Source organism: Acipenser ruthenus, chromosome 6, assembly GCF_902713425.1.
Source record: "Acipenser ruthenus chromosome 6, fAciRut3.2 maternal haplotype, whole genome shotgun sequence".
Classification (NCBI taxonomy): domain Eukaryota; kingdom Metazoa; phylum Chordata; class Actinopteri; order Acipenseriformes; family Acipenseridae; genus Acipenser; species Acipenser ruthenus.
The window spans coordinates 65203838-65225501 of NC_081194.1; the positions used below are offsets into that span (position 1 = coordinate 65203838).

At 35.7% G+C, this 21664-nt stretch overlaps 1 protein-coding gene across 4 annotated transcripts in view; it reads left to right on the top strand.

Annotated features, from left to right (window-relative positions):
- Nucleotides 1-21664, top strand: part of afg1la (AFG1 like ATPase a) — a 58286-nt gene that overhangs the window by 30746 nt on the left and 5876 nt on the right. For 2 of the 4 annotated variants that reach the window (XM_059025674.1, XM_059025675.1), the window contains exons 6-11: nucleotides 2217-2316; nucleotides 5790-5843; nucleotides 10602-10660; nucleotides 16886-16968; nucleotides 18358-18428; nucleotides 18709-18809. In XM_059025674.1, coding sequence (XP_058881657.1) covers nucleotides 2217-2316; nucleotides 5790-5843; nucleotides 10602-10660; nucleotides 16886-16968; nucleotides 18358-18428; nucleotides 18709-18809 — 468 coding nt within the window. The remainder of the gene's footprint in view (nucleotides 1-2216; nucleotides 2317-5789; nucleotides 5844-10601; nucleotides 10661-16885; nucleotides 16969-18357; nucleotides 18429-18708; nucleotides 18810-21664) is intronic. The other 2 variants (XM_034017616.3, XM_034017617.3) reach the window with 1 other exon arrangement.

Below are 21664 nucleotides of genomic sequence, written 5' to 3' on the forward strand. Positions count from 1 at the left end.
ATATATAACAAACTGATTTATAAAGTACAGTAAAAAAAAACAAAAAAAAACATATCACTACAAGTTATTGAAATTGCAAGTAATAGAATACGATAAAACCTCGGGAAAAGCTGTTAAAACATGAACAGCTGTCATATGAGCACATTGGCATGTAACTACATCATGTTTGTGTCCAAGATCCTTACCAAACAATGAGGCATCTTCTAGCTGTATTGGTAGGCACAGAACAAATTAAATAAATGAATGTCATGATACTGACAGTTCAAATTTTGTTTTTCAGCAGTGATTTTTATGCAATTGTAAGCTACATACCAGTGTAAGGAATTACTTGCTGAAAGTCCACATAAAGTGTAAAGAAAGACTTGGAATTGTCCTGATATTGAAAATATTACAGCAGGATAGCAGGTCTCTGATATTGAAAATATTACAGCAGGATAGCAGGTCTCTGATATTGAAAATATTACAGCAGGATAGCAGGTCTCTGTCTATTTGAAAGGGTCCTTTGGATTAACTTGGTGGCATCGTATAGTCCTTGTCTGTTCATTGTAGTGAATTTAAGACCTTGGTGGGGGGGATGCGTTAGGATGAGTAGTGTGGGAAAGGTTGTATTTCCATCTGTTCATCAGTTGGCTTACAGAGAACAGAGGACACCACGTGCCATTGCTATCAATACACTAGTGGTGAGGACTGGAAGCCATAGATACTGGATTTTAAATCTTAAAGTCCAATGACTCCATTTGTAAAGTCATTTGAAAATGTGGTCGCTTAATACATTGTATACAGTTTGAACTACACTTTGCAGTACCCTTGCCTACAGTAATTGACTGTTTTAGTGAAAAAACGAGGGAGCACTGCATTATACACGTAAGGAGCAACATATTTGGGCTGTATTATAAAAGCTAATTTTTTTACTCCAAATTCATCTTTGCACTGTTTTTTCTGCTGAAAGGAGAAAAGGGACAAATACAAATTCTAAAACTGATTTAAAAAAAACCAAAAAAAAGTAGAAAAATTACTAACAAACGGCTTAATTAGATATTGTTTTAGTTACTTTTTTTATTTGGTGCATTTTTCCTCATTTCTTCAGTTTATGCTTTGTATGTTCAGTTCCTAATCCAGTCGAGCTGTGCTGGGTTGGGTTGAAGAAGGACAGTCTTAGATAATAATGAGCTGTTGAGAAGAGTGGCAAAAGATACCCCAGTGATTTTTGCAAAATGCTTGTAATGCTACCTTTCCTTTACTAAATGTATTATTGTTCATTTTTATTTTTAAGCATTGAATGTATATCAGATTTATGCTAACTTCATATGGATATGTATACAGTGTATATTTTATTTCAGTTACATTTTATTTTAAAGTGTAACCCTAAAGTAAACCTATTAGTAAAAGAAAAAGAAAATACATTTGGAGTGTCATGTACCAAATCCTTTTACTGTCTTAGCACAAACATCATGTTTAAAAGGCCACTTTACATTACATTTACTTTTATAATGCAGGTGTTATATATAGATGGTACTATTATAATACAGTTCAAATTGCATTTTGACTGAAACTGCTTTTGTAGATGTGTATTTTTGTACAGACAACAAAAAAAATGAACTGTGCTGGCCCTCATTATTCATGGACAGTAATACAAGGCACTTAAAAAATAATGAAGCCGCTTATTTTTGTGTTGGGCCATCTGTTGAGCTGTTTTGTCTGCCATTGTGCAATAGTTTCAATTTCATATCAATCCATTTTCAAAAGCAGTTGATTATCTCAGTCCCCATATATTGGCTACTTGTCCTTGTTTTGCTGGAAAACAGCTACGCGACCATTTACAGTCAGCATAGAAACAAGGGTCCCTGTCCAGAAAGGGTTATAGAAATGTAAAACAGCCAGTAAACCGTGCTTCATGTTCTTTCTTAATTAGTCCTCGGAAGTGGTGGTGTGTGTTTTCTACAGCTCCCACCTGTAAGATTGTTAACAGAATGCAATGTTGAGTCATTTAACAATCCTTAAAGGAAATATCAGCGTCTGTAAAGAAACAGGTTGTAAGTTTGAGAGATAATGTCATGCTCTCTCTTTGCTGATTTATTATCTAGCATTATTTTCCCTCTGGTAATTTAGAAGGCTTTCTCTCTGCCACTTTAATTTCAAGTTACAAATAATTTTGTAGGAGATAAAATGCAAAGTGAGACAAGCAAGTAAATGTTATTCTGGTTGTTTTTCCACAGGTCACCGACATCGCAGATGCCATGATTTTAAAGCGGCTCTTTGAAAACCTGTTTCTAAATGGAGTGGTTGTTGTGGCAACATCCAATAGGCCTCCAGAAGGTGAGATCAAAATTCTCCAGTTCTTATTTATTTAATGTTTTGTCATGTAATCATCATTAAAGGGAATAACAGCTGATATTTGCAACCTTGATAGGTGTTGCTACTGTACTTCCACACCGTTGGCCATATTTAATTAACTCTTTTAAAAAAAAAAAAGAGAAACTAATTGTTAAACTAGGAGCAAACTAGGTTTCAAAAAAACCTTTACTTTCAGTTGTAATATCAAAACGTGGTAGCAACAGATGTGCAACCTTGAATGTACACTTCGCAGACCTACTCCAGGTTGAAAACCTGGGCGAGTTAATTATCATATCCTCTTGTCATGGACGAATGCTGTTATGCATATTTAAGAGATACAGTGGGATAATGTTCTTGTATCTTCTTAGAGAATGCTAATATTCTGTCATTCAAGTGCCCCGTCTGTGATACAGCGCTCAGTGTAATTCAGAGAAGTTTCCCTGACATCACTCTGTGAATAAAAATCCTATGAGAACTTAATAAAGACCTTTTTAGATAATTAGGTAAATTATGCATAAATGCATAACAACTCCATAATAAGATATACATTACATGAAAGGCTCCAGCTGAACACTTATTTGCTAGATAAAATTGATAAGCACAAGTGGATTACATGGTTACACTTGAACCATGAACAGTCCTTAGATGGTGCTTTTTTTTACTCCCCTAGTTAGTTTAATTCCTTAGAAGGTTGAGGTTATTGTTTATCAATTATTACCTGTCATATATGAATAGAATGTGTTCTGTGATGGGCCTTGTTTTGCATGCCTATGTCAACCATTCCTTCCACTGAATCTGGGAGACAACCAATGTTAATGAAATTAAGTTTACAATAGGTATGCAAACTGAGGAATATACATTATATTTATAATACTAATATACTAATCTTTTTGGAAAAATGGCTCTGTACAACATTTTGGAGAGCAAGAAAATATTTGTGTTTGCCAGAAGTATCAATATCAATTAGTATACTTTTAAAACAACATTAAAAAAATCATTTACAGTAATTAAATTGATACCCTGTTCTGGGGAATTTGCCTTGTCAGGGTCACATAGGAGCAAATATGTGCCGCTTCCCTCCTGAAGCCACCGTGCAGCTACCGTTAGGAGCCACTATGTTAACTGACATCAGAAATACAAAAAATTCCAAACATTCAGGGGTAGATGTACTAAAGTGTTGTGCCTGTCGCAATAGTCACAGACGAGTCGGAAGTCTCGGGTGAAATGTTCTAAACATGCGTAATGCTGTTAGCAACTTTTTAGGAAATGCTTTGCGGCAGCAGTTTTTCTTTGCGGTTCAACTTTAGATGAAAATGCAGTTATGTGCAAATCAGGGTTCTCAAATATTATAATGAGATGTACTAAAGCTGTCAGCAATTGCAACACTTACAATTGCATCAATTTGTTAAGAACTTTTGAAAGCATGTTTTAAACAGTCGTAATTAGCAAACCTTTAATAGGCAGTATGAAAAACACTATCCCCAAGCCACGGCCGCTGTAATTGCAACAAGGAGACATCGTCTTCAGCAAAAACGAGTGATTTGTAGGATGAGAAGATACAGGGTATTTCGTACCCACATTACCCTCTTCAATTAAATGAAGACCAAATTAAGCACAGGTACAGGCTCGACAGCCACATAATTCTTGAGCTGCTGTCTGATTTACAAGATGACCTGGAGTCTGTCACCCAGAGAAGCCGTGCTATCCCTGCAGTGGTCAAACTATTGTCCACCCTGCAGTATCTTGCCTCTGGGTCCTTTCAGGGGACTGTGGCAGCAGTTGCTGGCATTTCCCAGTACTCTTTTTCTTGTGCGTTGCTAGTTGTGTTCAATGCGCTTTTGAGGCGAACAGCCAAATATCTATTTTTCCCTAAAAGCAGCGTGCACTTACAAGCCTTGAAAACCAAATTTCTGAGACATTTCTGGTTTCCCGAGCGTGTCATTTCCCTCCAGTTCATATTGAGCATCTGTATAAGAATAGGAAACACACCTATTCTATTAATGTGCAGGTGTTTTGTAATTGTGCACAATTTAGCACTGCACACCTGACCTAACTTAAATAAAAACGGACAGTATACATTTGGCTTAAAGGCTACTCATGATGGTACGAATTAGTGGTATAATGCAAAATGTGTTGCTGGTTCCTTGAAATTCGTATTAACGAGAATAAATGCTAAAATCATTTAGTTTCAATTTAAAAAAATCTTTTATTCACATTGTACACCAATGTGTACAATGCAGCAGCATGGTTTATTTTGTGTTACCGGTAACCTCCAGCAGAATAAAGTAAAAAGAAAGTGCGCTAGGGATTCATTTGATTTTACTACTGTACTGTATACTGTGTGGGCCTACTGTACAAATTTATATTTTTCATAATGTAAAGTGCAGCCTACCAAAAACACATTAGTGTTATTTCAGCACAATGATTTATACATTTAAAATACATTGAGCTCTATAAATGTATGTGTGTGTGATTTTATTGTATTTTTTTAAACCTGACATCTCCTTATGTCAGACAGACTTGTCCGGTTTAGCGAGGGGCTACTGTGTGATTTATGAAAAGCTTTTTGATAGAAACACATTTTTTATTTGGGGGTGAATGTGTGGGCCCCACTATAGAACAAACTGATTTTTATTATTTATTCAAAAAAAATGTCGCACGACTCTCGCAATGCTCAAGATCTCGCTAAGATGACGCAACAAATATTTGAATTAGTATATTGCGGCTCTCTTTTTATTAACATGTTTTCTCTTGGTACATAAGACAAAATGCTTACTTTGCGAATTGTCGCAACGAAAATGCAAATTGCGGTATGTTTGCGCGACTGGCCCATCTTAGTACATCTGACCCTCAATGTACAAAATTAGTTTTTCTCTCCTATGCATTGTATCACATTATTTTGACTTTTACGTTAATAAACCAGTATTTTCATAATCAGTTACTTGAAAAATCCCTCACTGTACCAAATTTCGTACTGGTGGACCTCCACCCTATTGGCAGTGTTGTGGCTTCTATTTTCTATCCAGCCCCTCATTTTATATCATTTGCATGTATTTTGTTTTACTTTTGAATTGACAGATTTATGTACAGACAAAATTTCACTACAAATTCCAATTGATTTTTATTGAGTTGTAATGTCAGAATACAGCATTACTCAAGGGCAAGAGAGCAGGATTCAAGTCAAGGCCAGTTCAACAGCACTATAGACGTGTATTGAAGTGTCGGTTGGGATTTCTACTGTGCTGGGTTTTTTAGAAATACATTTTACTAACAAATTCAGTGGAAAACAGTGTGTGTGTTTATGTGTGTATATCTATCTATCTATCTATCTATCTATCTATCTATATATATATATATATATATATATATATATCACACACATGTGTATATATAGCATGGGATAAATACAGGATACTGAATGATCGTTTGTGGTATATGTTTTTTATCTGCCACAGGAGGATGTCCTTGCACAAAATACTTCTCAAGGCTGCCAGTGAAAGAGATCTTAAGTGAGTCTGTAAAATGCATTACATTTCAAATAGAGCAGAATAGACAGAACCCTGCTCAAGCTGTTTACTACAACTGTTGCAAATATAAACTACTATTTAATGGAGCAGCCAGAATTCCTCATTAAATTAGCTGAAAAGCAATACACAACCTGGATATAAAAAACAACATTATCATTAATAAGATAAAAAATACATGCAGATCTGAGAACGGTCCTCCTGTGTGGGATTATGAACTTACCTGAGATGAAAACAAGTACCACCGACACTAGTTAAATGAGCTTTCAGTTAAAAAAAGACATTGTCATAGCATTGAAGCAATCAGCCTCAGCACATGTCTTGTTAGTACTTTATGGGGCTTAATGGCCAGGCCTAGGTATCAAACCCACTGCAAGCAGTATTTATGGGACTACATAAACAGATTAAAATAACTCTGAAACTTCAAATATATATATATATATATATATATATATATATATATATATATATATATATATATATATATATATATATATATTGTAATATAGCGGGTTGTGAGAGACGGCAGGGAGGGGGTTAAAACCTCCCTGCAAAGAAAGAAAAACATGTGAGAATGCACCGTATTGATTGCTTTATTGTTTCATTTAATTTGCTTATTGTTTAGTTTAATTGTTTTATTGTTAATTATCATCCGCACCTGGACGTTATTAAAAATTAGGTCCAGGTGCGGGAGTTTGAAAGGAGAGCAAGCAGTCTGTTCGGGACTGCTGAGTAGAAGGAGGCAGAAGAGGTGCTCTGTCTCCGAGTAGCCAGAGAAGAAAAGTAAGTGCGGTGTCAAATCTGGGTGTTTAAGTTTGAGGTTTTGGAAGGACGGGAAAACAGCTTAGCTGTCCCGTGTTAGTCAGGGTGTTCCCATGTGTTAGTTAGTGCTCGTACAGAGCTAGGTGTTTATTTTGTGTATTTGTTTTATTTTTGTGTTTATTAAAAAACTAGCGCAACCGCGCAAGAAAATCCATTTCTGTGTGCTGGGTCGTATTTTTAAAGGGGCACGAACCCGAGTGAGTGCGAATCGTGTTACAATATATATATATATATATATATATATATATATATATATATTAGCTCAAAGAGCCAGCTGCCCAACGTTTCGATATGTTGTACATATCTTTCTCATATATATATATATATGCAATGAAAGCCTTTTAAATATATAAACAGATTAAAATAACTCAGAAACTTCATATATATATATATATATATATATATATATATATATATATATATATATATATACAGTGTGTGTATATATATATATATTTAAAAGAGCTTTCATGCAATGATGGTTTTAATTGTTCAATAAATAACAAGCCATTTAAAAACTATATAAATACAGTTGCAAAGAGGCCATAAACAGGGTTCGAAATTAATCCGCTTCGAAGCATAGTCTGTTGAAAATGAAAGTAAAGGTCCAGCTGGTAAAATAATTCCTGAATGAACTAATTTAATATAAAAAACATACTGTGGAAAAAAATGGATATCAAGAATGATCATTCGGTGTGTGTATATATATATATATATATACAGGCTAACTTCACTATAACGAACCCTTCTTATAACGAACACCCGTTTTTAACGATCCCGACTGCAAGAACCGATTTTTTTCAATGCAAATTAGCCCTATTAGAACGATCACGTACAGGATCGACCCGGATAGAACGATCTCAGTACTGACTGACACTGAACCTTCTCCAGAGTCAAGTGTGTTATTCTCTCAGTGAAAACAAAGACCATGGTTGACTAATTCAAAGATAACGCTAATTCAAAGGTGACCTATTGTAGTACGAGTCATGTATGACGAATTCAAACGTTGCCTGTCTGTCATCTTCACACAAACTGCAACCAGGCAACGGGCGTGAGGCGCAATCTACACTGGCTAGTTCTTTCTAGAGAAAGGACATGTAATTCCTGTATTCAGCATGTAAGTGTATCATTCCTTTTCATTTCTTTACTTTTTTCTTTTAAACATACCTGTAGCAGGGTGATTGCCCTGCACTGGGGGAAATTAGTGTTGGTGTAATTTATATGTGGAAACGGGTTTGTTTTGTGTGCTTTTTGGAGTTATGTTTGATCAAATGCTTGTTTGCAGACGGGCGCTCGATTGAGACTTGCTGCCTGTCTGTGTTCTGTATGTGTCCCCTGTGCATTACCATCGTTGGTAGCGTCATAAGACCCGTTTGTTTACTTTCTGTTTTGTGTTTACTAAATCCTGCACGTCTATGCCGGCGTTTCAACTCCAACTGCGGTTACCCACACATGTGACATGAGTACCTTTGTCACAACACCGTTTAAATGTTGATCAATGTGAAGGATTCTTCATAAAAGTGCTCTATATTGTTACATTATTATTCTGATACAGAAAAATGCCAAACCCTATTATAATGAACACCCTGATATAACGAACATTCCAGGTCCCATGGGGGTTCGTTATAGTGAAGTTAGCCTGTGTGTGTGTGTGTATGTGTGTGTGTGTGTGTGTGTGTGTGTATATATATATATATATATATATATATATATATATATATATATATATACATACATACTGATGCACAAAAGAAATGCAACACTCAGGTCTAATGGATTTAATCAGATATTTTAAACATAGATGTCAAACAAAATTACAGAACATGTGAACAAAAATACAGATCAAAGAATCATGTTTTCAGTATGAAACGTGACACACTGTCAAAATAAAAACATTAGAAAGTTAGTATTGGGCATGACCTCCCTGAGCATTAACACAATCCTGGCAGCGTTGACGCATAGATCTGATCATCCTCTGGATAGACTGCTGTAGGATGTTCCGCCACTCTTCCTGTGCAGCTGCAGCCAGCTGGTGAAGGTTGGCTGGTCATGGTTGTCTCCTGTGGATGGCACTGGCGATTTGGTCCCACAAATGTTCTGTTGGACTCGGGTCAGTAGAAAAAGCTGGCCACGGCAAGACCTCGACATTGTTTTCTTCAAGTCATGCAATGGTAATCCTAGCACTGTGTGGTCTTGCATTGTCCTGCTAGAAAATCGACACTTCCGGATTGGCTTGCAGGAACAGAAAAACTGTTGCCTCAAGGACTTCGTCAATGTATTGCTGAGAAGTAAGGTTGCCCTCAATCTGCACCAAAGGCATTCTTGTGTTAAAGGAGATTCCTCCACACACCATCACACTTCCACCGCCCCACCGGTTGGCTTGAACAACACAACAGTCAGCATAACGCTCACCGCAACGTCTCCACACACATTGTCGTCTGTCAAGGGCAAAATGGCATTCATCAGTGAATAAAAAACTCCACCTCTCTCTCTGCCGCCACCTCAGATGTTCTCTGGCCCACAGAAGATAGCGATTTCGTCTCTCCGTTGTCAGCATGTTACCCCTAAAAATCATTTTCATGCAGACGGCGAGCTGCTGAATTTCTTCCTGGAATTTTTCGTGCTGTAGCCACTAGAGTCTGAAAACGATTACACCGATGGATCAGTCGAATGTGATGGTCCTGGGTTGGTGTGGTGACCCTCTGCCTTCCAGGTTTCTCTGGACTAGTCTGCTGATTGTTGAAGCAGAACATCTCATTCTCCGGGCAACTTCTCTCTGACAGGCCTCCTTCAATCATGCCGATAGCAACCAGGGCATGATCGTATCTTTTGCTGTTCTTGCGTTTAATTAAAATCATGTCTTTTCGAATAGCTATTTATTATACAGATTCTTAATCAACTCATTTTGGCAATTTTAAGTCAGCTCAAACACTGAGCACCTGGTGTTTTTATGAAATCACATGACTTGAGCTCAGTATTTTGTTATCCCAAGAAACAATCAACAGACCCATCTGCTCACTATTTAAGTGGTAAATAACATTATTTATATGCCCAATGAACTTTTGATGTAAAACTTAGACTCTTGCGTTTTCATTGTGCATCAGTATATATTGTGTGTGTTGATAACATATTTTTTAATGGCGTGTATTTATTTGACAATTAAAAACATCATTGCAAGATCATGATAAGTTCTCCTCTTTTAAATGGATATATAGCTGAAGTTTCAGAGAAAGTCTGTTTATGTAGTCCCATAAATGCAGCTTGCAGTGGGTTTGATACCTAGGCCTGGCCATTAAGCCCCACAAAGTACTAACAAGACATGTGCTGAGACTGATTGCTTCAATGCTATGACAATGTCTTTTTTTAACTGAAAGCTCATTTAACTAGTGCCGGTGGTACTTGTTTTCATCTCAAGTAAGTTGCACAGTTCATAATCCCACACAGGAGGACCGTTCTCAGATCTGCATGTATTTGTATCTTATTAATAACAACAGATGATGATAATGTTGTTTTTTATTCAGGTTGTGTATTGCTTTTTAGCTAATTTAATGAGGAAATCTGTCTGCTCCGTTAAATAGTAGTTCATATTTGCAACAGTTGATGTAAACAGCTTGAGCAGGGTTTTGTTATATTTCTATACTGCTCTCTTTGAAAGGTAATGTGTTTCCAGACCCAGTTAAGATCTCTTTTCATTGGCAGCCTTTAGATGTGTTCTGTGCAGCGCAGCTTTTCTTTGGCAATCATTGTTCGGGAATGTAATGAATTTCATGTGTCGCTCATAGAGAAATCAATGTCTGCTCTTGTTCATCCCTTTTGTTATATGTTCCTTTTATCAATAGCGGCTTTATTTGTCAATCTGGGAGGGAATAAATTGCATTATTAAAGCTAAATAGCAAAGCTAATTCCAGTTTTCTCTTTCAGACCTCTATAAAAATGGGCTTCAGAGGGCTAACTTTGTGCCATTCATTACAGTACTGAAGGTAAAGAAAGTCATGTATTTTTATGTTTTCAGCCTGACTGTAATATTGATAAAGGTCGGAGCATTATTTCTTTGATCCTCACAAAGGTACTAAGGATACATTCCTGATATTAATTAAGAGGGTTTAGCTAATAAGAGTCAGCTAATGATGGGAACTAATAGGCTGCTTTCATTTCAAAGTTAGAGTTCAAGTGAGCAACAGAACATATTTTGCAGCTTTGAAATTTAATTGTATTTATGCAAGCCAATATTCACATTATATAGAGCACTACCACTACAATCGCATTTTTAAAATATGTAATAATAAACTAAATATTAGTGATGTGCTTGCCACAGATTAAAATTGTTACAACTTTTTCAGCCTATTGTTTATATTGTTAATCTTTTGTACAAATTAGATACCAGCAAAGTGTTACCTTGAATTGACAAATCTGAAATAAATAAAAATGTACTTCATAACATGCTGTCTCCACCATACACACACAAAAGAAAGCTGTGTGAAGTATATAAGAATATAAGCCTTGCAATTTGTATATAGTAATTATATAAAGTTAAAATGAGCTTATGAACTAAATCTTCAGTAACATTGCATTCCCACATTTTAAGCAACAGGTTTTAAGTCTTGGTTGCATTAATACATTAAAAATGAGTTCAGTGGTGAATTTGGGCAGTTTTGATTAGCTGTTGAGGGGGAGCTGGCTCTACCTCAAATTCCACGTTACGTCAAGTAAAAACAGTATTCCAAGTTTTTATTTTATGTGAAATGAAGTTCCTTCTTTTCATATTCTTATATTAGCAGAACAGGCTGGCACACAACCTTGGCATTTGTTGTTCTCACTTGACATTACTGAAACTTAATTTATATACCATAGGTTAGTCACCTATTTAAGCATTGCCTACTCCACTTTATAAATGATTAACACCATTCTACTTTTAAAGCATGATTCTGTGTAGCTTTTGTCGTACCATCTGGTTTTTGTAATGCAGGGTTATTCTAGCAGAGCCTAATGCTGTGGAAACATGACCATTTTTTGTCATTGGCCTGCTTTAATTGATAAAACCAGAGCTGTCAGGCAGTATCTTCATAATACCATGAGAGTACAACAGCTTTATAAGATGTGAATGAGCTGAGACCAGGCCTGGAGGTCAGTGCCAGGACCCTGTGACCTCAGCTCAGCTGTCACCTGAGCTGGAGTGCCAGGGTTAATCCTCCAGTGATGTCTTTACTTATCAATTGACTTTTTATTACCAAGATTGCAGGCAGAACAGCAGGACCGCCATCCCTTTTAGCTCTTGACAATGCTGCTCCTGCAAAGGACTTGTTCTGAAGGGGTGTTTGGAGGAGGTGTTCCAACTGGGCAGAAAATCATTTCAGTCAAAATGAAGTAGTCTTGTGGTAAATCCTGGTGATTAGTGGTGTGCAGGGAGAAGCAGAAAGGCTAATGGGGAATCAACTTGGAATAAAGCAATGCAAAGTAGAGATGAGTTGTTAACCATGGATTGGTTGGAAATTTATTTATGTGAAAGAAGTCTTGTGTTAACTGCATACACTTTTACAGCACAAATCTGTTATTCTGTTATTGCATTGAATGAAAATGTGGTAGGATTAGTCAGCAGGTGGAAGGCTCACAGTTAGCTGGGCAACAGTTACTTGGTGATGGTTTTCTGTTTCATCATAATAAAAAATAGTTGAACTGAACATTTGTCATCTTGTCTGTTCTTTCTGTTCTTTCTGTTCCTACTGGATTCACAAAGCTTGGAAATTGTCTTGAACAGATCCATAGGTAAAATGCTTAAAAAGGTCCATTTAAGATTAACATTTTAGATTTTGTGTGGCATCTTATTTTAATGTTTCTAATAGTTAACTAAATGTGTTTTGGTTTTTTTTTAGCTTGTGGCAGTTTTAGTCCATCAAATATGTTTGACAATAGCAATGGAAGGTTTTTAAAATATTAAAAAGAAGCTTATTTTCACTCGACAACAATCATGACATACAGTGACGCATTTTGTTGGTAGTCATATCGGTGAATAATCACATACACCTACTTTTAAAAAAAAAAGTATTTATATATAAAATGACTGTTGTCTTTGAAGATAATGTTACAATATCCACCTACCTGGAGATACAGTATCTTATTAGCAGTAATGGTTGCCACACACCAGATACAATGGGACAAAAAACACTAGAGACAGTATTATTATTCTTCTTTTTTTTACTATGATTGAACTGTGAGCATTTTGTGTGTGGCAACCATAAGACCATTGAGGGAAGTAATCAATGTACTACACCATAGTGTAACCAATAACCAGTCCTCCTGTAACACTTGTGGAGATAAGAAATACATCAGCATAAATACCACATAGAAGAAATGAGCTACAGAGACAGGTTATTAGTTACATTGGTGTAATAGATATACTTGTATGTTGGACATGATTCTGAGAGCTCAGAAAATAATACAAAGTAAATCTAAACAACAAGAACAACACGATTACTTGAGATGACACTGATATTTCATGCCCCTTCCAACTTGCCCTTTAAGTACATTCAAATCTGAAATAAAAGAGCAGCGTGATATGAATTCTGTGGGGAGGAATGGCAGTGTTAGATTAATAATATGGAACCCATTTTAAACCATGTCATCTTAAATCCAAACTACAGCATTAACATGTGTGGATCCTTTATGTTATGCATACCTGCCCAAGTCCCTGCTTACACTAAAAAAAAACAAAAAAGAAACAAAAAAAAAACATTAGTTTGATTACAAGTCCCATTACCATTCCCCTGTGTTAGCCTTCTGATGTAATGGGAAATCAGTTGTTGTTTCTCTGAAAATCCCAAGGCAATTAGTATAGCCACAAGAGATTTTTAAGCTTTTTGTCCCAGGCCACCTCGGAGGTCTGTAGAGAAGAATCATAATCCAATAAACGTCTCATTTAGATCATGAAAAGAAATCAGGAGGACAAGACCCACAGGAGAGGGTGTTTTCAAGGCTCCCGCGCAAGCGGGAATCACCAAATTCCCTATATTTTACATGCATATCTGTCACAGTTAAGAATGGAATAAGTATATAATACAGGTGAACCTCCTCTTGTGGAGGATGGGAGGACTAAAGCCAACAACAGTCTTCAAAAGACATTTCTTTTAGAGGACTGGACAGGGCAAGGGGAGGTTGTGAGAAACCCATGTAACAAACGGTCCTGGCCAAAGCTGGTCACACTTAAAGGGAATAGATAATTAGGCATAATTAGTATGTATGCATTGTTGTCTCCCTGTCCTCAGCCAGAATACATTTAGAACAGAAAGCCCCAGTAGTGAAAAATCTTTGATCTAAGAAGAGTCGATCAGGATTGGCAGCATAAAGGCAGTGTTTTTAAGCATTTTTTTTCTTCTACATAGTGTCTGTAAGACACAAAATGATGAATGGACTACAAACCCCACCCCCCCTTTCCACTCCCCCCTCTTTTAGAGCTACCCCGAGTGCTTTGAGGCTAGTCAATTGTCACTGAACAAAAAAAAAGCATCAAATGTTTTCTGCTGTTAGTAATGAGGTAGTGGACCTCATCAGACCAAAAGAGTTAGATATCTTTGTTTAGAGCTCAATGCACCTTCTCAATTTTCTTCTTTTTTTTTTTTTTTTAATTCAAGGCATGTTGGTAAAAAAAAAAAAAAAGTTTTATTTCTAATTGCAGTTCAGACAATTGGGTGAATCTGAAGATGAGAAATGTGGGTTAGCCTAACTTTAGCACATTGCCAATTGGAATTACTTAAAACGTTACAGCACCTCCCACAGTGTTTACAACAAAGACATTTCTGTATTCCATGTTGTCCATATCACAGTAAAGTCATTTTTACATTATTTTTTATATATATATATATATATATATATATATATATATATATATATATATGTGTGTATATATATATATATATAGTGTCCTGGTAGTTTTTATATTTTTTAATTTTCACATCATAGTTGAATAAACTAGATTTCTTTTTTTTTTTTTCACTTTTACTCGGGAACGTTAGCCAGGAGAGAGAGTTGCTGTTCTTCTAAGCATCAGTGTATCCAGATAATGCTCACTCCTGCAACAAAGCTTGTGATCCGTTGGAAATAAGTGGCATATTGTGGGAACAGAAAGAAAGGAGTTTGATTTGCATACACTGCGATCCTTAGAAGACCTCTTTTTTTCCCTCAGGGCAAATGCTCCCAAGTAAATGTTGAAGTGTGTTGCCCAGTTGAAAATATAACACTGTGATATGGACAACATGGGACACAGCAAAGGTAATGTATTGTGTTCCTTGTAAACTTTGTTAGGTGTTCTGTAACATTGTAAGGTTCAGAATCTTTACAAATCCTTCGTCTACAGAATTAAATATGCATACTTGTGTATGCTAGATGAGATACAGTCATCAAAAAGACATTACATCAGCATTTAAGACTTCAGAGAGCTTCTGCTGCTTCAAAATAATTTTTAAGAAGGGTTCTGGTTCTTCAAACAAGCTCCCAAGATTGGAACAGGTTTTGTGGCTCCATTAGGCAAGCCATTAACCTGTACTCCATTACCACTCAATTGTCTAAAGCGCTTTAATCCAAGGACTCCTGCTTCTCTTTGTTGCAACTGTATATTTTATAATGAGTTTGTACGCTCTGTTCTTGCTGCTTTCATTAAAGTCCCCTCTATGTGCTGCTTTTGAATACTTGGACGTTTTTCCCTCATAATATTAATTCAACATAATTTACTTACCTGTCATGTGGTTAGTGGCTGTGAAAAGAATTACTTTAATCACTCCACCCGTTGAGTGACATGATTTGCATTTCATAAGAGGTATCATGCTTGACATTTTATATATATTGTACATTTTAAACTTCATTTACGAGCCATGAGCTGAACGCTCTCGAGTTCCTGGGTGAAAAAGGAAGCTGGCTTGGTCGTGGGATCGGAGGATGCTCACTGAACCTTCGGGTCTCCTGAGCCATGTGGGCAATTGCTACGGTGAAGGGAAAAGCGATTGCGAATTCCAAATTGGGAGAAAATCATGGGGGTGGGATTATAATTATTAAAATATAATTATAATTTCTTTTAAAAAATGTAAATATTTTAATACACCAAGTCATTGATAAATTGTGTTTTATAGCAATACTGAAATAAACTAGTACAATTGATTGACAAGCACTGAAAGTCTTTCAGTGTTCAAGAATATAAAACATAGTGTGTATTTTATCAACCTTGGTAATGCAATACATCACAATGTAACAAACTGCAAACTAGCAAGCAATACTACAGTACGTGTAGATCTCTATGATTTTCTAAAGTTTATGAGGATGTAGCATATATCAAATCGAAAGTTTTAATGAAGCCTCTAAAATGAAAATCACAAACCTATATGTGAAAATGCCAAGGCGTTTCTTCTGCTATAAATAGCAGCCGTGCTCCATGAAATTATGACTGATTGTGTCTTTTTCTATAGGCCACCAAATAAAGCACATGTGTTGGGCTATACGAGAAACAAGGCAAATGTACATTTTCTGATGCAGTGTTGAAACTGTTTACATTGAAGATCAGCACAGGGTTGCAATGGTTGATGAAATGACATTTCCTTTTGTGTTACAATTCTTTGCATGTCGGGTTGTAATTATGACTTATTCAACAAATTGCCTCAGAAATGGAACTCTGTTCATTAAAACATGGATCAAGATGAAAGTTGACAGCACTGAAGAATAGAATATTTCGGTCTTCTAGCTTTGTAGTGATTACTAATTATTCGCAGATCAAGAAGGAGGATAGCAGAAATGCACTGATTCCATAATTTGCAAGTACTGTTGCTGAATACTAATATAGTATACTTTTAATTCTAAGATTCCACTAGTGTTGCGTTTAAAGGTGCTCCATACATTTTGAATTGTTTTACATTTAAACAGGTTAGTAACATAAAAAATCCAATATTGAAAATAACTAATATATGTACATGACAAATGGCAATTCCCTTTTTTTAATTTCAGTGTTACGATTTTAAATTGCTGATTATTTATAACCTCATACTGCTATAATACACAGTCGTGTAGTGCAGACAGGTTTTAAAAGAGGAGGGGGGTGGTTTGCCCCAGGTGTGTGTTTATGGTAAAGTGCGGAAGTATAAACAATGAAAGAAAAAACTAGACAGACTCTTTTTTTAGTTTGTTTTCAAAGTTTTAAAAGCTCTGCTTATTTTTGTATTTTTCTGTAGGAATACTGCACAACCCTTCAGTTGGACTCTGGGATAGACTACAGAAAAAGAAGTTTGCCTGCTGCTGGAAAACTCTACTACCTGTAAGTTGTGAATACATTGTAGCCTGCAACCTAAAAAAGATGATTGTGTGTGTTTTTTTTTTTAATAGAACATTACTGGAGTGCACAGTACTCGTATTGCACAGACAACCATGCTTCATTTACTGAGATCTCCTCTCTTTACTAAGAGTGTGCTGTTTTCAGCAATGATGTATTGGGAGATAAGGAGCAAAAAGACACAGTTCCAGTGATCTGATATTAATATCTGATTCTTAAAGTAAAAATGATCAGTTAAATGAGCAACTTTATAGGCTGTATGTGACCTCAATCAATAAAGATGATTCTTCAGTGTATGAATAGTAATTTAAATTAGATAATTGAATTGTAGTATCCAGTTAAATGTATTTCAAAAGCAAACAATAGAACAATATTGCGTGGTTGGAGGGTTGCCGATAGAGGAGCTTAATAATGTAGGAAGTTGTATTTGATGGGCCGAAAGGCCTCCTCACATTTTGTAACCTTTCTTATGTTCTTATCACTGGAATATAGTTTATTTCACATTCCTATGCATGAACATGTGTGTGTGTGTGTACTGTATGTATGTATGTATGTATGTATGTATGTATGTATGTGTGTGTTTTGAAATATAGCGTTCAATGTCCGTGGTGACAGAAAAAGAATAAAACACGATGTCATCAAAATGCTTCAGAATAAAAAATAACTAAATAAAAACTCCAAACCAACCCCGCCCCCCCCTCATAATGAAACAATTAGGAATTTTTAACAGTAATAAAAAAAACTACTGTATGTGCTTTTATTTGAAAATAAATAATTGATAAGGTTCTTCATGAATTAACAAATGTAATACAACTTGTATATATTTTGAGCTGCACTTTTAGTAAAAAAAAAAAAAAAGATCACTTGTTTTTCGAAGTTTAGTTTTACAAAGTTAATCCTTTTAACTAGCATAACCAGTTAGATTAGTAGTTTGTTTTACAGAGCACATACAGGCACAAACACTTGCACATCATTTCAGTTTGGATTTCAAAGGTGGCTACTTTGGATGCTTGACTGTTTTGCCTATTTGCTCTTATTTTGCATGCAGGAGAAAAGCTGGATCCTTTCTTCTCATTGTGTACACATAGCATTAATGGATTTGCTTTGCCTCTATTGCCTCATTACTGGCTTCAGCTTTCAAGTATGGATGCTATTCAGTGTATGCAAATAAGGCAGAATCATCTACCTGAGAGTTAATATTCCCTGCATTAATGTCTATTCTAAATGTAATGTTTGTATTTAGAGTATAACATCCTGTTCTTTTTTTCTCCTTTTTTTTTTTTGATGGGCAAAAAGCTAAGCGGGCTCCAGCAGCTGTTTGATGTTGGCTTCAAGTGTTATTAAATTCATATTCTATTATTCTTTTCACTGTAGCACAAGTGAAGCTGATGTGGAGGCTGTCATGGATAAGCAGTTTGATGAGCTGGCTCAAAAACAAAATGATAGTACGTAAGTTAATTTCTCTTGAAAGAGAATACATTTAGAACACAATACCCAATCTCCACTGACCAATTAATAAGTTCCATTGGTGTACATGGGTTGATGCTGCACCCTCAAGTGGCTGTCATTGTATCAGTATTTTGTCTAATTCATGTGTTGAATCATGTGCTATTATTCATCCAGCCAGGCATTTCCAAGCTCGGAGATATGATTTTTTTTTTTTGTAGTAGTAGTCGTAGTAGTAATTATCTGGACAAGACAAAGTCTTTGTTAATGTTCCCATAGTAACTCGACCAAGGATTTTGAAAGTGCAAGGCAGAGAACTGAGACTGAACAAGACTTGTGGGACCATAGCGGACTGCACATTTGAAGAGCTGTGCAACCGGGTAAGTACATGCCATCAGTTAGGTGCCTGTCTATACTTTTTGTATACATCCCACCCTGGATGTTTTCCTTTCAAATACTAAACTTTTTTTTATTACTTGTGTTACTACTACAGTTTTACTAACCCTACCAGGAATTAAGGTAAAAAAAAAAGATGCCTGAGAATGCTTTTAAATGTGCTAAACTGTCTAATGGGCCAGTAGGAGTTGGACAACCAGAACTATTATTTAGGTGTCTATTGTTCCTATAAACTGTTTTTGTGCAGTTTCAGTGTAAGGTAAACAATTTTGAACTGCTACAAAATAATTTAAATACCCAACAACATATATAGTATTCTTATATCAGTTGTATAGATGCACATGCTTTTTCAGGACTAAGTAACTTTACTGAAAGATTGCCTTAGGCTAACTAATAAAACAGTGTTATATGCTGACAGCTGTCTCCAATACTAATAACTCCAAACAGCATAGCAATATGACTGTGGTCTTCTGAAAATATAAGCAAGGTAAAATTGCGAGAGTTCTGTGATCTTTATTAAATGAATACGTTTAATCAACATACATAATTTAACACCTGCAGCCTTTTAGTCAAAAGCTAAATACATTCAAATAGCTATTTAAGTGACTTGCCATCATATGCAAGAGACCTTGAAGTGAATGAATATCTAAACTTTTACATTTGTCCTAATAAATATATTAATTATCAGAAGTGTTGTTTTTTTGGGGTTTTTTTAATGTCTTAATAATACCAGTGCATGTTGACGTTGAAAAGGTTGCATTGGAACATGGCAAAAGCATTTTGTCATGAGCGTATTGATTGATACCACTTGAAATAGTCTATACAGCCTTTAGCTTCTAGCATCAGTTACCTGGCTGTTACTGGGTTGGCATGACCTCACCAGAGACCAATGGCCTCCATTTAAAAGCAAAGGATAGGCTTTCCAAACCAGACCCAACAATGTCTTCTAGGGTTGGTCTGTCTGTTAGCCATGCTAGTTCTCTCAAGCTTGTTGAGAGATTGTTTTTAAATGTGCACAACTGTCTAATAGGACAGTTGTATAGTAACTGGCCCTAGACCACTAGAATTGCTATTTAGATGTCTATTATTCCTATAAACATTTCCGTGAAGTTTCACTGTAAAGTTTCTCCAATTTTAAAATACAAGCTTTCAGTCCAGCATACTGTAGGTCACAAATTAGTTTAAATTCCCATGGAGCCCAGCTGACTAGCAGTTGCTGGTATTTTCAGCACCTACTGTTTTTATTTATTTATTTATTTATTTATAAAGGGAGGCCCTTGAAACCAGCTTAAAATAATACTAACAAGATTTAGCTTTAGGACAAAAAAGGTGATATGTCAAAACAGTACTGCTGCAAAGGTTGCAGACTCTTTGGAATTCGCACAACACCTACCCTGGACCCTTTTCCACCATCACATTTGGTTAAATGTATGTTTCAACGCCAAAGGTGGAAAAACATCCCCAAAATTTGGTCCAGTTCAGCTGGAATCGGCCTCATATAAGATCTGAAGTATGAAAATGTAGTTAAAACAACAAGATGTCAGCTGCTTCTCTTCCAGTCATCCCTTGCTCCAGTAATGTTATTCTATATGTTCTCATTATTGTTCTACACCAAAGTTGTTTTCCAAACACAGATGTTTTGTATTAAACCCAAGACAGATACATGTATAGATCTATAGGGGGTAGGAATTGGAGTAATATATGTTAATGAAGTAAAGATTTAATTAATACTGTACGAGTAGTTAGAAGCCCTGTATTGCTTTGAAATTCCTTTTTAGGTGAATCTTCTATAAATCATTAAGATACATGCGATGTGGGTCTGTGCTCTTGAAATGTTTGAATGCAGTGCTTCTTTGTGACTTCAGTGGAGCACATAGTGGATGGCATTCAAGATGAACTTTTGAAGCAGTTGGCAATAGGCTGTCTAAATGGAGCTGGGCTTTTAATAGAACATGGGTAGCTAAAACCGGCCCAACTGTATATTCAGATACTGGATCATGCTGCCTATGAAAGAGGAAAATGTTATGCATCTAGAATTCTGTAAGATGTAAAATCACTTTACCAGCAACACATTTATGGCAATTTAAAAAGGACATACATAATGTTACTTTCTGTATACACCATTAGTGCTTATGAATACAATAAAACACTATGGGTGCAACATAATGGAAGTGTTTTTTTTTTTTTTTTTTCCTCCTTACTAAGTGACAGTTATAACATTTAACAAAATCACTCATGCCTTTCTTTTGTTAACACACTGAAAATGTTGTGAAATATACACAGCATATCAAAATATTATTATGTTTTAGAGCAAATTATGCATTACTGGTGTTCCAAGTCTTTCTTCAATTAGGTATGGCATGGTTCTCTTGTATAAAGCGAGTTCAGGTGATATAGTTAATAGGATCAGCAGTATTATCTTTTTTTTTTTTTTGTACAATAGTAATTCGTCCATATTGACAGTTTTTTGCATTTCTTTTGGTATTAGGCATCAGTTTCTTTTAACTGTTGTTTAGTAGAGGCTGTGTAAATGACAGGACATGCATGTATGGAGTGCCATTTAGCCTAATAGCAGTATAAATCTCGCTCAAATAATTCCTGGCCTTATTAAATATCTGTTTAGCTCACACTGGTTATAATGCACCTGCCATTATGGGAAATGTATTATTATTTCATGTGTTCATTAATTTGGCCATCCTATAATGGTACAGTAGCTTTGTTTATATTATAATTAGGTTATATATTTATATTGTCTATAGTTTTACATTATATATTTAATATAAAAGTAAAAAAGTTATTGTTAGAAATGTACAGCACTTGATAATTGTGTATTGTGATT